The sequence below is a fragment of the Acomys russatus genome, chromosome 15, assembly GCF_903995435.1.
Source record: "Acomys russatus chromosome 15, mAcoRus1.1, whole genome shotgun sequence".
NCBI classification, from domain to species: domain Eukaryota; kingdom Metazoa; phylum Chordata; class Mammalia; order Rodentia; family Muridae; genus Acomys; species Acomys russatus.
The window spans coordinates 53,034,771-53,046,905 of record NC_067151.1 but is presented as its reverse complement, the minus strand read 5'-3'; the positions used below and the strand labels follow the sequence as shown (position 1 = coordinate 53,046,905).

The 12,135-nt window shown below is 39.9% G+C and overlaps 1 protein-coding gene and 1 pseudogene across 2 annotated transcripts; one reads left to right on the top strand and one right to left on the bottom strand.

Moving 5' to 3' along the window:
* Nucleotides 1-263: 263 nt before the first annotated feature.
* Ppid (peptidylprolyl isomerase D) lies at nucleotides 264-12,093 on the bottom strand. Of its 2 annotated transcripts, XM_051157325.1 has the most exons (9): nucleotides 11,978-12,093; nucleotides 10,627-10,767; nucleotides 7,492-7,598; nucleotides 4,845-5,156; nucleotides 4,588-4,694; nucleotides 2,254-2,395; nucleotides 1,251-1,337; nucleotides 1,124-1,166; nucleotides 264-510 (listed from the first exon to the last, which is right to left on the bottom strand). In XM_051157325.1, exons 1-9 carry the CDS (start codon nucleotides 12,060-12,062, stop codon nucleotides 422-424), a joined length of 1,113 nt encoding a protein of 370 aa, XP_051013282.1. In that variant the 5' UTR covers nucleotides 12,063-12,093; the 3' UTR covers nucleotides 264-421. The 2 variants fall into 2 exon arrangements, with proteins under 2 accessions (XP_051013282.1, XP_051013283.1); XM_051157326.1 differs by lacking the exons at nucleotides 10,627-10,767; nucleotides 11,978-12,093 and adding an exon at nucleotides 6,617-6,723.
* LOC127199592 (60S ribosomal protein L17-like) lies at nucleotides 8,611-9,310 on the top strand (annotated as a pseudogene).
* Nucleotides 12,094-12,135: the final 42 nt, after the last annotated feature.

Genomic DNA, 12,135 nt, shown 5'->3' with positions numbered 1-12,135 from the left:
CTCTCAATCTTCCAAATGCTTTTCATGTTGTGGTGACTTCCAACTATAAAATTATTTTTTGTTGCTATTTCATAACTGTAATTTTACTGTTATGAACTATAATTTAAATAATCTGTTTCCAACAGACCCACAGGGTGAGAACTACTGGGCTAGATGGCCCACAAATCCTAAAACTTAGTGAAACTTAAATTTAGAACTTAAATATTGGCCAGATACCATTCTTGGTGAAAATGCAGACAGAAACTTTTTTCAATGACAGTCACTGTATTTCGTAACACTTTATTAAAGAAGAAATCTGTGTCAGCACTTCTATGTAAACAATGATGACAAAGAATCAAGGGAAACACCAAAGGATCAGGCAGTAACTTACATTATCCTTTATATAATCAACGTATAATATTTAAGCGAAGTTGAATCCTTTTTAAGCAAACATTTTTGCATACACTGCCTTCTCTTTGTCTTTCTGTGCCTTTATCATTTGTTTGACTTTAAGCATTTCTGCCTGGATAGCTGAGGGGGGGAAAGCAAACAATTAATTTTCAAAGCATCTAAAAAAAACTAGGGAGAAAAAAATAAGTAAAAAAAAAATTTGACGAAATGTAGTGGTGACACTTAACTCTCCCTGGCACAGTTGTACTTCTAATCAGTAATAGTTAGACCTAATGTCACTCTTCATCTGCTTTACCTCAGGGAAATTTTCTTTCTAGCGTAGCTACTCTCCAACAGACCCAATACATAGGATATTAGGTCACAGCCACATTGTGCTTAGAGAAGCAATGCCCCAAACTTTAAAATTACAATGGATACTTTCTTACTGTTGACCTTTTGACTAGCAATGGTGTAACAGAACCTGCATCTCAACACAAAGTGTGGCAGAAGCTGTATTATAAAGGCATATTAAAAAGCTAGAACATTCTTGAGCAGAATTAGAGTGTAAGCTCTGCATAGGGCAGGGACCTTGAATACTTGTCTATTTACTATATAATCAGTGCCTCGCCCAGTTAAGAGGCACTCTGCAATATCTGAACAAATAAATACCTGTCAAGGTTAAGTGTACATTGGCTCATGGGGATTCATTTTTGAAGGACAAAATGAGGCTTCATTACAAAACCTGCCAATTTACCTTTATCTCCCGGGGCTATCTCCTGCGCCTTCTTAAGATCGGCCTTTAATGGGGGAGAGAATTTAAGAAACATTAGACATTAATACTTTTAAGGTAACTATTATAAAACAATGAGAACAAAATTTACCAATGCTTGATCATATTCTTTTAATCCTTGCCATCCTTGCGCTTTGCGGTAGAGTGCTTTGGTATTTGATGGGTCCATTTCAAGAGCCTATGAAAAAGTTATAAAATCAGTATATTTAAAAGTACCTGTTATCAACTGGCTCCAACTCACTAGAGCTAGAGCACCAGTCCACCCAGCACAGAAGAGGGTGCTGAGTGGATGTGGAATAAAGGACAGGTTTCTTCATCAGTCTCCAGAGTTCTGTGCTCAGCACTGAAACCTAGGCTCAATCTGGAACCAACATAAAAGTGGAAGGAGAGAACCAACCCCACAGATGCCGGCTTCTGACCCTTGCACATGCAACATGACATGGACACAAAACTAAGTATAAAATGAAAATACACCAAGACCAGCATCGTGGTAACATGCCTGATCCCAGCACTTGAAAGGCCAGGCAGGAAAATGTAGTTTGAGGTCAGCCGAAAGTAAATAATGAGACCCTGGTTGAATAAAGCCAAGACTGGGTTTCATATATATATCAGCTGCAAAGCAAGCAGAAAACCCTGCACAGACAAAAGAGAAAGCACATCTACACACGTGCTTTAGTTTAGTCTTCCTTTTAAGATAGGGTCTCTCATGTAGGCTGACTTTCTGAGCTTCCTACCTCTACCTTCACAGTGCTGGGAATATAGGTGTGAGTCACCAGACTCAACTCTATTCTCAATCACTCCTATTTTGTGTTCATGTATGTCTAGCTCATAAATACAAATGAGTAAGTAAACATGCTTTGAGAAATAAAAGCAAAGACTCAGTACATATTAGGTAACAGTATCAAAAGCAAAAGTAATGGAGTGTAAGAAAGAACTGACAATGCAAACTATTTAGAGACAAAATGACAGAAGTCACATTTAGTCAAACCTCATTAGGTCCTAGGCAACTAAAATCCACTAAGGACTATTGCCTTTTTCAACTTGATAAGCCTAAATCCCACTCCTTCCAAAGGTTCAACATCACACAGACTTACCTCCAAACAACTGTCAATTGCCCCCTGCCAATCTGACATCTTCAATTTACAAGCACCAATGTTCAGCACACAACTTAAAGCTATAGGCTGCAGTCTGGATGTATCTGCTTTCTCAATAACAGCCTTTGAACTATCCACATACCTAAAAAACATATTAACATAAGTAACAAGTAACACACTGTTTCAACATTGTGCCTGATATTAAAGGTTCATCTAATAAATGATGATCACAATTTTTTGTTGTTGCTTTTTCTTCAGATGCGAGAAATTAAACCCAGAGCCCGCTAGGTACACCTTCCTGCTATTGTACTATACTCCTAGCCCTATGTCTCTAGAGGGCATTTTTTACATCAGCTATCCCCCAAAATTAACAAGTGACATTAGCTCCTATATCTAATTATGTACAACTCAGGTTTGAATTATATACTTTCTAATATGTTTAGAACCAGTATTCCTATATTAGGATGATTGATTTCAATGGGAAGAGCCAAAGAACTATGTAGTGTTGGTTTTTCAAAATACTATTTTGTGTGTTTGAGTATGGGTGCCACGTATACCGTGGTATGTGTGTAGAGGTCAAAGGACAACTTTGGGGAGTCAGTTATTTCCTTTTCTATGGATTTCAGGTAAGTCCACAGGTTTGTTTACTGAGTTTTTTTACTCCCCAAGCTATTTTGGCAGCCATGTAGTATTAACTGTTTCCTGAAAAGATCCTAGAAATTGAGTCAACAATCTGGTCCCTAGAACTTAGTTTATAGTTTCCTTTCTCCAAAAGGTAATCAACTCAGAGAAACTGCTTGTTCCAAATACAAAAGCAAAGTTGTTGTAAGAGCAAGTGCTAAGGTACTGATACAGCATGTCAAAATGAAGCTGCGACTGCAGCTCGTAGTGCTCATCAAACATGCCAGGGCCCTGGGAACCCCAGTACCTCAGAAAGAGGGGAGGAACTTGTCAAAAGTCTACAAACAATGTTTCAGTGAGTAAAAGCACTTGCTGCCAAACTGATAATCTGAGTTTGGCCAATGGCAATCCACATGGTGGAAGAGAACAGTCTCCCACACGTTGTCCTCTGACCTCCATAGGTCCTCTTGGTGTACCTACACATACATAAATTTACAGACAGAGTGGTGTAGCACTAAGGGCTGAAAACTGGAGGATCCTTGAGGCTCACTCACTGCCCAACCAGCCTAGTCTAATTGGCAAGCTCCAAGCCAGAAAGAGACTGTCTCAAAGGAGGTAGACAATGTCCCTGAGGATGACACCCAGAGGTAAACTCCGGCCTCCACACATGTATATGCACACACACAAAAAAAAAGTTTTTATTTGCATAGCCAAAGTATGCCTCAATAAGTAAAGATAAGATAGACAACTCGAATTGGATCCCAGGACTAACTCCCACTGAGTTGTCCTCTGATCTCTACTCATATGCTGTGGCACTTACGTTCTTACACAAATTGCAAATCTTTTAAATGAGTCAATAAAACAAACCAACAAAAAAGGCAGACAACAGAGGGGCCAGGCATGATGACACATGGTTAATATCCCAGTCGGCCTGGGATTTTGGGTCATGAGGCACTACACACAAAATAAGGCAGATCTGTTGGTCTGAGACCAGCCTTGTCTGCATAGCAAGTTCTAGGCCAGCCAGAGCTACACAGTAAAACCCTATGGGGGTGGGAGGAATAGGGATCAGAAAAGAAAAGCAGCATTACAGCATCTTAAGTTTACACTCTGAACTAGGAAAGGAAAAGGGGGTGGGAAAAAATTAAAATAGGCTGCATATTTGATATTGCCAATGTTACCTATTGAGAGGGTGTTATCTTACTGAGGTAAGTGATTTAGATTGCCTTTGCTCTTTCTCCAGTACATTAAATGCTGATAAACCTAGGAGTAAATAGGTATCTACAAATACCTTTTGGGAAAAAAAAAAAGTTAAAAACCAGTAAAGGGTCAAAAGATAGTTGAGTTCCATTTCAACTTTTCTGGATTTTGAAATTTTTCAAAGTCAGGACAACAACAACAAAACAACAAAAATTAACTCTTTTGTTGTAGTTCTGAGGCAGGACTGGTTTGTTGGTGAAGCCCTGGGGCTGTCTGAAGCTAGCTCTGCAGACCTGGCTAGCCTCCTCCAACTCAAAAGATCTACCTGCCATTGCCCCTGCCTCCCCAGTGCTGGGATTAAAGGTCTCTGCCACCACACCTGGTAAGAAATGTTAATTTTTCAATGCAGCTGTTTATTATACAAACAGCTTGCTAAATATGAGTGATTTTGAGTTTAGTTCATAATTCTGTTTACACACTCTAAACTGTAACTTATTTAAAATGCTTTATTACCTTAAAACTTTTGCATATTTTTTAATAGCCATCTCCCAGTTCTGAGACTTGAAAAAAGTATTTCCAATGTTTTTTAAGTCTTCAGCTATTAATAACATTTTATCTACCTGTATAAAAGGATACAAATATGTTGGGTGTTAGTAAATAATGAGATTTAACACTAAGGTTCTATCATTATGACAGGCTAACCATGCTTTTAGTACTAAATATTTTAATTCACTTACATAATTCAAGTTTATTCATCTGAAAGTACTCACATCTTTTAAATCTATATCTGCGTCCTCGGGGAAATCAGGATGACTATCACCAGAGCCATCTTTGGGGAATATTCCCCAATCATCCCCATCTTTCAATTCTCCGCATTCTGCAATAACACACAGTTTGGCAGGTTTTTCACCATTCACTTCTACATTTTCAAGCATCCTTGCCACACCTAGTCCTTTAATTACTTGACCGAATACCACATGTTTCCCATCCAAATGAGGAGTTGGAACTGTTGTGATAAAGAACTGAGAACCATTTGTATTGGGGCCTGCATTTGCCATGCTCAGCAAACCCTCTCGATCATGCTGCAGAGACAAAAATCATTAAAAGAAAAACAAAGTTAGAGGCCTGGTATGAATTTTCTTTTAATGGATGTACTACCAAACTTTACTCTTTTAGATCAACTTCATTCATACTGAAGTACCTTTTGCTCTGATCTTACTTTAAGAACAAACTTTTTAAGTGTCAATTTAACAAGAGACAGGTTATTTCTAAACTGGCCATCTGTAAGAGATGCTTGCATTTCAATCTTAAAGATGAAGGTGGCACACAAAGGACATCTAATCATTTACTTTGTTCTTTTTGTGATGGTTACCATTTTTCTGAGAACCCCTGTACAGTCTTTCCACAATCAGAAATAGGCCCAGATTATAAGTCTTCCTTTTTACTAAACTAAAAATGGTAATGTGGTATTGAATTTAGACAAATTATTCAGATAAGTACTTCCCTAATTTGAAAAGTAACTCCACTCTTATGGCTTTCATTCAGCCAAACCAATGACTCAGAGATTGTGAAAGAACATCTTGCAATCAGCCTGTTCAAGTGCAAGCCAGTTTCTTTGCTTTTCTACTTTGCATAGTGTAGGCTTTCTGTGTGCATACCTCGTAACTCTCAGGTGACTTTTCCCACCCACGTCAATATACATCCCATTCAGCTTTCAAGGTCACTGACTTTGCACAAAAGCAACAGCCAAGTCTTCTTTTCCTTTCTTTTAATCAATGCAGTGGTCAGAAAAAAATCTCAGTTCTGCCTCTGATAGCTTTATTTGGTGCTTTCCTTTAACTGTTCACTACACAGTAAGCTTCCTTGCTGTGGCCTTCCACTGCCTTTCCACAATTGCTGTCTTCGTTTTCATTGAAATCTGTATTTTAGACCCAGTCTAGCAAAATTTTAGCCACCTGAAGTTCACGTAGCTTAAGTGTTCAAACCTCATTGTCTCTCCTACTAACTTGAACTATCTAAATCTTTCTGTCCATGGTGCAGTCCCACGTGTTTTTAATCCCAGCACTCGGAAGGCAGAGATTGGTGGTCTCTGTAAATTCTAGGCCAGCTTGGTCTATATGGATAGTTCCACCTGAAGGTTGTTCAGTCCTAATCTGAAAACCAATCTCAGACATGTTACACAATCTGACACTTTGGAGCAACAACTTTCAGGTTTCAGATAAAGGATGCTTAACCTATAAAATCTCTGCAAATATTTCAAAATCCAAGTAAGTCTGAAATATTTCTCGCCCAGAGCATTTCAAATAAGGGACACTCAACTTGTATCAAAGCCATACAAACAAATATTTTCAATCAACTTTGCATTTATGTGTGTTAAATTATATTATTATCCTCCATGGCTCCTTGTATTTTAATCTTGACTCTGAGGTAATATTTTAAATATCCTCTATTTTTTTTTTTTTTTATAACCTTTCTGGTGTCACCGTAATTACCTTGCCTATATTCGTCATTTCCAAAGACATCACTTTACTTTTGTACTTACATGTCTGTTCTTATAACGGGAATGGTGCAATACACCCCGAACATTAACCATATCCGCTAGGTGGGAAATCCCCTGACATCCTGGATATTAGCGATGGTTTTGTTGTTCTTCAAATTCAAGGATAAAGATGCACAAGTTACCATCCTTACAATAATGACAACATTTTTCCTGGGATCAACTTTGCCATATGGGAGCTTAAAAACTCACTGGCCTAACTGAAGCATATATAAACTGACTATAGTGAAATAAGAACAGGATTCTTGCCAAACTATCATCCTGGCCAGGTATGATAATGTTTATCTGTCATTCAGCACTCAGGAGGCAAATGCAGGAGGATAGTAAATTCCAGACTACCCTGGATTACACAGCAAAACCCTGTCTCAAAAAAACAAATCTGTTGCTGGATAAATCTTTTCCATATTAAAAATTCATACTGAACACAGATGTGCTCATGTAGGAGAACTTGCCTAGCATGCACACGACCTTGAGCTCATGTCCTGCACCATACACCCTTAGGAAAGCTTGATTATAAATAGCTACTTTTATAACAAATGTATAATCCATACCAGGCCTACGGACACAGGTATATAATCTCAGCTCCTAAGAAGAGTAAGTAAAAAGGATTGGGAGTTCTCAGCTACAGTGAATTTAAGGCTGACCTGAGCAACTAGGCAAGACCCAGTCTCAAAAAAGACAATGGGAGTAAGAATCTCTGAGTGATGGAGGGCTTGTCTAGCATAAAAAGCCAGGAAGAGGAAGAAGGGAGAGAGGACAGCAATCTGGCCACATTCAAAGATATGTTTTTGGTGTCTTAATCCAAGTATATTTCAAATAAATAATCTTTACATTAGCAAAACCAAGAATTTTTTCTTTACCTTATAATGAAAATTTTCATCTTCAAACTTTTCACCGTAAATACTTTCTCCACCTGTTCCATTCTGATTTGAGAAGTCTCCACCCTGGATCATAAATTTCTTAATAACTGCCAAGAAAAGGAATATGACTATTAGTAACTAAAACAGGTGATCTCGGCAATACCAACTAATGAGTAATAAAGACAACTTCCTAAGCACAGCTTCCACAGTGCACCTGCCTCTCCCCTGCCCTCAACCCCATCAACTCCACTCGGAAGACTTCTCACAACCAAACTTCAACATAATTTATGACTCCCCACCAACTCTCAAAAAATTATTCTTTAAACAAATTCAAAGGTACCTCCCAGTGTCACCAAAACACAGAAAGTAGACCTAGGTTCTATCAACTATGCTAACTCTACTTTTGTTTTATCACATGTAATACTCTTGCCGCTTCCATCAATGAATGTCTTAAATATTGTTTTTCCCTAAAAATATGTACTCCCTTACTCAGTAATGCCTACTATATAAACATTAAATATTCCTAATAGTGTTGAGCACAAAGAGGACTGAAGCTGGAGCCTCACATATGCTAGGAATGCATGCCAGAGATTTTTGTATATTTATTGACAATAGTTTGAAATCGCCTTTCAAGGGCTTCCAAAACCACCCACCCCATGTTCAGACAACCATAGGGTCATAGGACTCAGCATTTGGCTACACTGCAGTAATAAAGAGAAAAAGAAACAAAGTTGGGAGGTGTCCACATACAGCTTCCTTGAGCTCTCTCCCTCTCCTAAGAGTTACAGAACTTGCATTTCTCCTAGCAACAAAAATGCAGAAAAGCCTGTGATAATTCTGTCCAAAAAGTCCAAGCAGAACCCCACACTCCAAAAACATTTTAATATTTATTTATATAAGCCGGGCGTGGTGGTACACGCCTTTAATCCCAGCACTCGGGAGGCAGAGGCAGGGGGATCGCTGTGAGTTCGAGGCCAGCCTGGTCTACAAAGCGAGTCCAGGATGGCCAAGGCTACACAGAGAAACCCTGTCTCAAAAAACCAAAAAAAAATTTATTTATATAAATCATAAAAGTATTCTCTGCCTAAACTTGTTTCAAAATCCAAGACTAAAGAGTAGATGTTTTGCATCAATTACATTTATAAAAACAGTGTAGGCCTAACCATCAGCCTCATGATTTCATTCCCAATTGCCAATTTCCCAACTCTAGCCACCTGCTTTTTAAGAACAGCTAAATCACTCTTCCTGTAAGGGGCCAGAGGTGACCTGTGAAGGTGGTTTGCTACTCTCTTGACCCAGAAAACCCTACAAAATCATGCAACTCAAGAGGTTCAAAACTTCATGTTCGCTTTAAGAGCACCCAGAAAACTGCCAAGGCCATCAGGGTGTGCATATTCGAAAAGCTACCAAGTATCTGAAAGATGTCACCTTAAAGAAGCATTGTGTGCCATTCCAGAGGTGTAACGGTAGGGAGGGGAGGTGCGCCCAGGCCAAACAGTGGGGCTGGACTCAGGGTTGGTGGCCAAAAAAAGTGTGCCGAGTTTTTGCTGTACATGTTTAAAACTGCAGAGAATAATACTGAATGAACTTAGATGTAGATTCCCTGGTCATTGAACACATCCAGGTGAACAAGGCACCTGAGATGTACTGACGAACTTACAGAGCCCACAGCCAGATTAACCAGTGCATGAGCTCCCCCTGCCACATCGACATGATCCTCACCAAAAAAGAGCAGATTGTTCCAAAGACAGAAGAGGAAATAGCACGGAAGAAAAAAGATATCCCAGAAGAAACCGAAGAAACAAAACTGATGGCATGAGAATTCAGCATAAAACAAATGCAGATAAAAGTAAAATAAATTTTAAAAAAATAGCTAATTTTTATAAGGAATGCAAAATCTACTATATTAACTATTTTATTTTATTTTAGCATTATTTATGTATATGAGGAAGTCTACAGAAATGTATGTCACATATGTGCAGTGCCTGCAGGGGCCAGGTGTTGGATTCTCTGGACCTATAGTCACAAGAGGTTATAAGTCCATAAACATGGATTCTGGGAACCCAACTTGGGTCCTCTCAGAGCAGTTAAGTGCTCAACTCTCCCCACGTTAACTGTTTCCTAGATACATTTTATTAGCATAGTTTTTGGTTTATTGTTTGTCCCACCCTTGCCCCTCCCGCCACCCAGGGTTGGTCTGTGAACCCTGGCAGCCCTACAACTCACTCTGTAGACCAAGCTGCCTTGGACTCAGACATCTGTCTGCCTCAGTCTCCTCAGTTAGTGTACTTTTATATCTTATTAATTACAAAAGTAAACCAAGTTTAAAACATTTAAAAATCAATGTCATTTTTCTTTTTCTTCCTCCCTTCAAAACAGCATTTTCTGTTTAACAGTCCTATCTCTCCTAGAACTTGCTTTGTAGACCAGGCTGGCCTTGAACTCAGAGATCCACCTACTTCTGCCTCCCAAATGCTAGGATTAAAGACATGTGCCACCATCACCTGGCTCATTTTTCTTAATAGTATTTTTAAGAAAATTGTGCAAATCAAGGTATAGTAATACCCTAGACTCAGTCCCCGGCAATACAGGAAAATTACTGATATTATCATTTATTTATTCATAAATATTTACTGAGTGCTTACTTAGACTTTTATTAGATGTAAAAATTAATCAAGGAGGGCATGTGGCTCCTGAACTTAAGACTACTGAACCTAAAGACTGCTGTTCAAATCTGTGTGAAATGATAGCTTAATCACATATTACTAGGGGTCCAAGATGTCGAATGTCAAATATGTCTCAAAACAATTCTGCCCAGGCTGTCAAATGACCTAAGTTCAGCTTATTTATCTAGCATGCTTTTTCTTTCCCAGTGAAATGGTTTGGAGAGGAGAGGCAGAAGACTGGTGGGGGCAGGGTGGCCCATTTCTTGGCAGATAAACTTTAATTGCTCCCACGGTCAACCCCACTGCCCACTGGAGGAGCCTTTATGACACTGAGCTATCGCTGTGTCCAAGTAGCCTTCAAGAAATTCAGTTGTGAAGCCTTTCGCCAGCTCCAAGTTCTTCCGTTCCTAGGAGTCCGACTAGTATCTGTATCGAGATATTCGAACAGAGTTAAAGTTTATATACATACTTCTGTGGAAAGGGCATCCTTTAAAATGGAGAGGTTTCCCAGTTGTGGATCCAGTGCCTTTTTCTCCTGTACACAACGCGCGAAAATTTTCCGCAGTTTTGGGAACAATATCTGCAAACAATTCTAAAACAATTCGGCCAACTGAAGGAAAAGAAAAAGAAATCCTTTCAGTGTGCAAAGTAACTAAGTGGATAAACAAAAAGGAGATAACTCATACACCTAACCAATGACTAACACATCACTCAATGAGTCTCTTGGTTCTTTTAACAGCATGTGTTATAACTAAGGTCACAACGTTGTACAAACACATCTTTTGAGCTTGCCTCTCTTTAAATGAAATTATGCATCCTTTGACTGGCATCTCCCCAGCCCCTGGTACCTAAAGGTCAGGTTGGACTGTTTTCTATACATTAGCTATTTTCTGTGCTGTATGGAAACTGCCTATTGCAGCCTCTGAAACTGTTCCCTTTTCAACAACACAAAAGACAGTAACAATAAAACCTAGGTACCAAAACAAAGTGCGTGCGTGCGTGCGTGCATCTGTTTTCCCATCCCAGAAGATCTGGCTAGCAACTCTGTGACATGTTTTAGAACAAGCCCAACTTAGTTACAAAACATGTTCCCCACCCAGTTCACAATTGGGAGAATGGTTCTTAACCTTAATGCTGAGACTCTTTAATACAGTTCCTCATCATAATTGTAATTTTGCTACTGTTGTTTATCGTAATGTAAATATCTAATTCGCAAGATAAGCTATCCTGTAAAAGGGTCGTTCAACACCCATGGATTGAGAGCCACTAGCTTAGGGCTTCTTAGCTCTGATTCTTAGGCAACATACAGCCATGACGCTCAATTCCATGATGCCAAAACACAAACGATCGCCTCCCTAAACTTCTACTACAATCAATAATGAGGAAAAAGCACTAAGCAAGTAAGTATCTTTAATTTGTAAATGACATGGTACTCCCGATGTATTTCGTGTGCAAGAGGCACAAGGAGTAACTAGAGCTCAGCGAGCATCGCGAACTATCCACCACACTCATCAAATCGTTTTATTTTATAGTAAATGGTGGTACAAAGGTTGCAGGAAGAGCGACCAAATAACGAGATTGTGGAATTGTGGAACGCCACAATTCCTGAAGTAGAAATTTCCAGATACTTCCGGGGGAACTACGGCCATCGCCTACCAGGGAGTGGGTTCAGTCTGTACTCGTGGATGGGATGGGATCCAGAATGCTATCTCCCTCCCGATCCCAGGCTCCGCCGAGCCGCCGAACGGCCGGCAGGCCAGGCAGAACCGCAGCATGGTGGCCCCAAGCGCGGGAGTGGCTGAGCCGTTGGCGCCGCTCACCTCGCTCCCCGCCGATGTCCACGTCGAAGAAGACTCGCGGGTTCTTGGGGTTGGAGGGCTTGGCTGCGGGTGATGGATGCGACATCTTCACTTGCAGACGCTGGAAAGCGGGACGCGGGGGAACCTCGTGCGCGAGAGGGTCTCAAACGCTCCCGTAC

Coding starts and splice junctions, on each gene's coding strand:
- Ppid (XM_051157325.1), bottom strand. CDS start 12,062: ATGTCGCATCCATCACCCGCAGCCAAGCCCTCCAACCCCAAGAACCCG. Junction 1,167..1,250: donor AAGAATATGATCAAGCATTG/GTAAATTTTGTT, acceptor CCCCCATTAAAG/GCCGATCTTAAGAAGGCGCA. Junction 511..1,123: donor GATAGCCCCGGGAGATAAAG/GTAAATTGGCAG, acceptor TCCCCCCCTCAG/CTATCCAGGCAGAAATGCTT.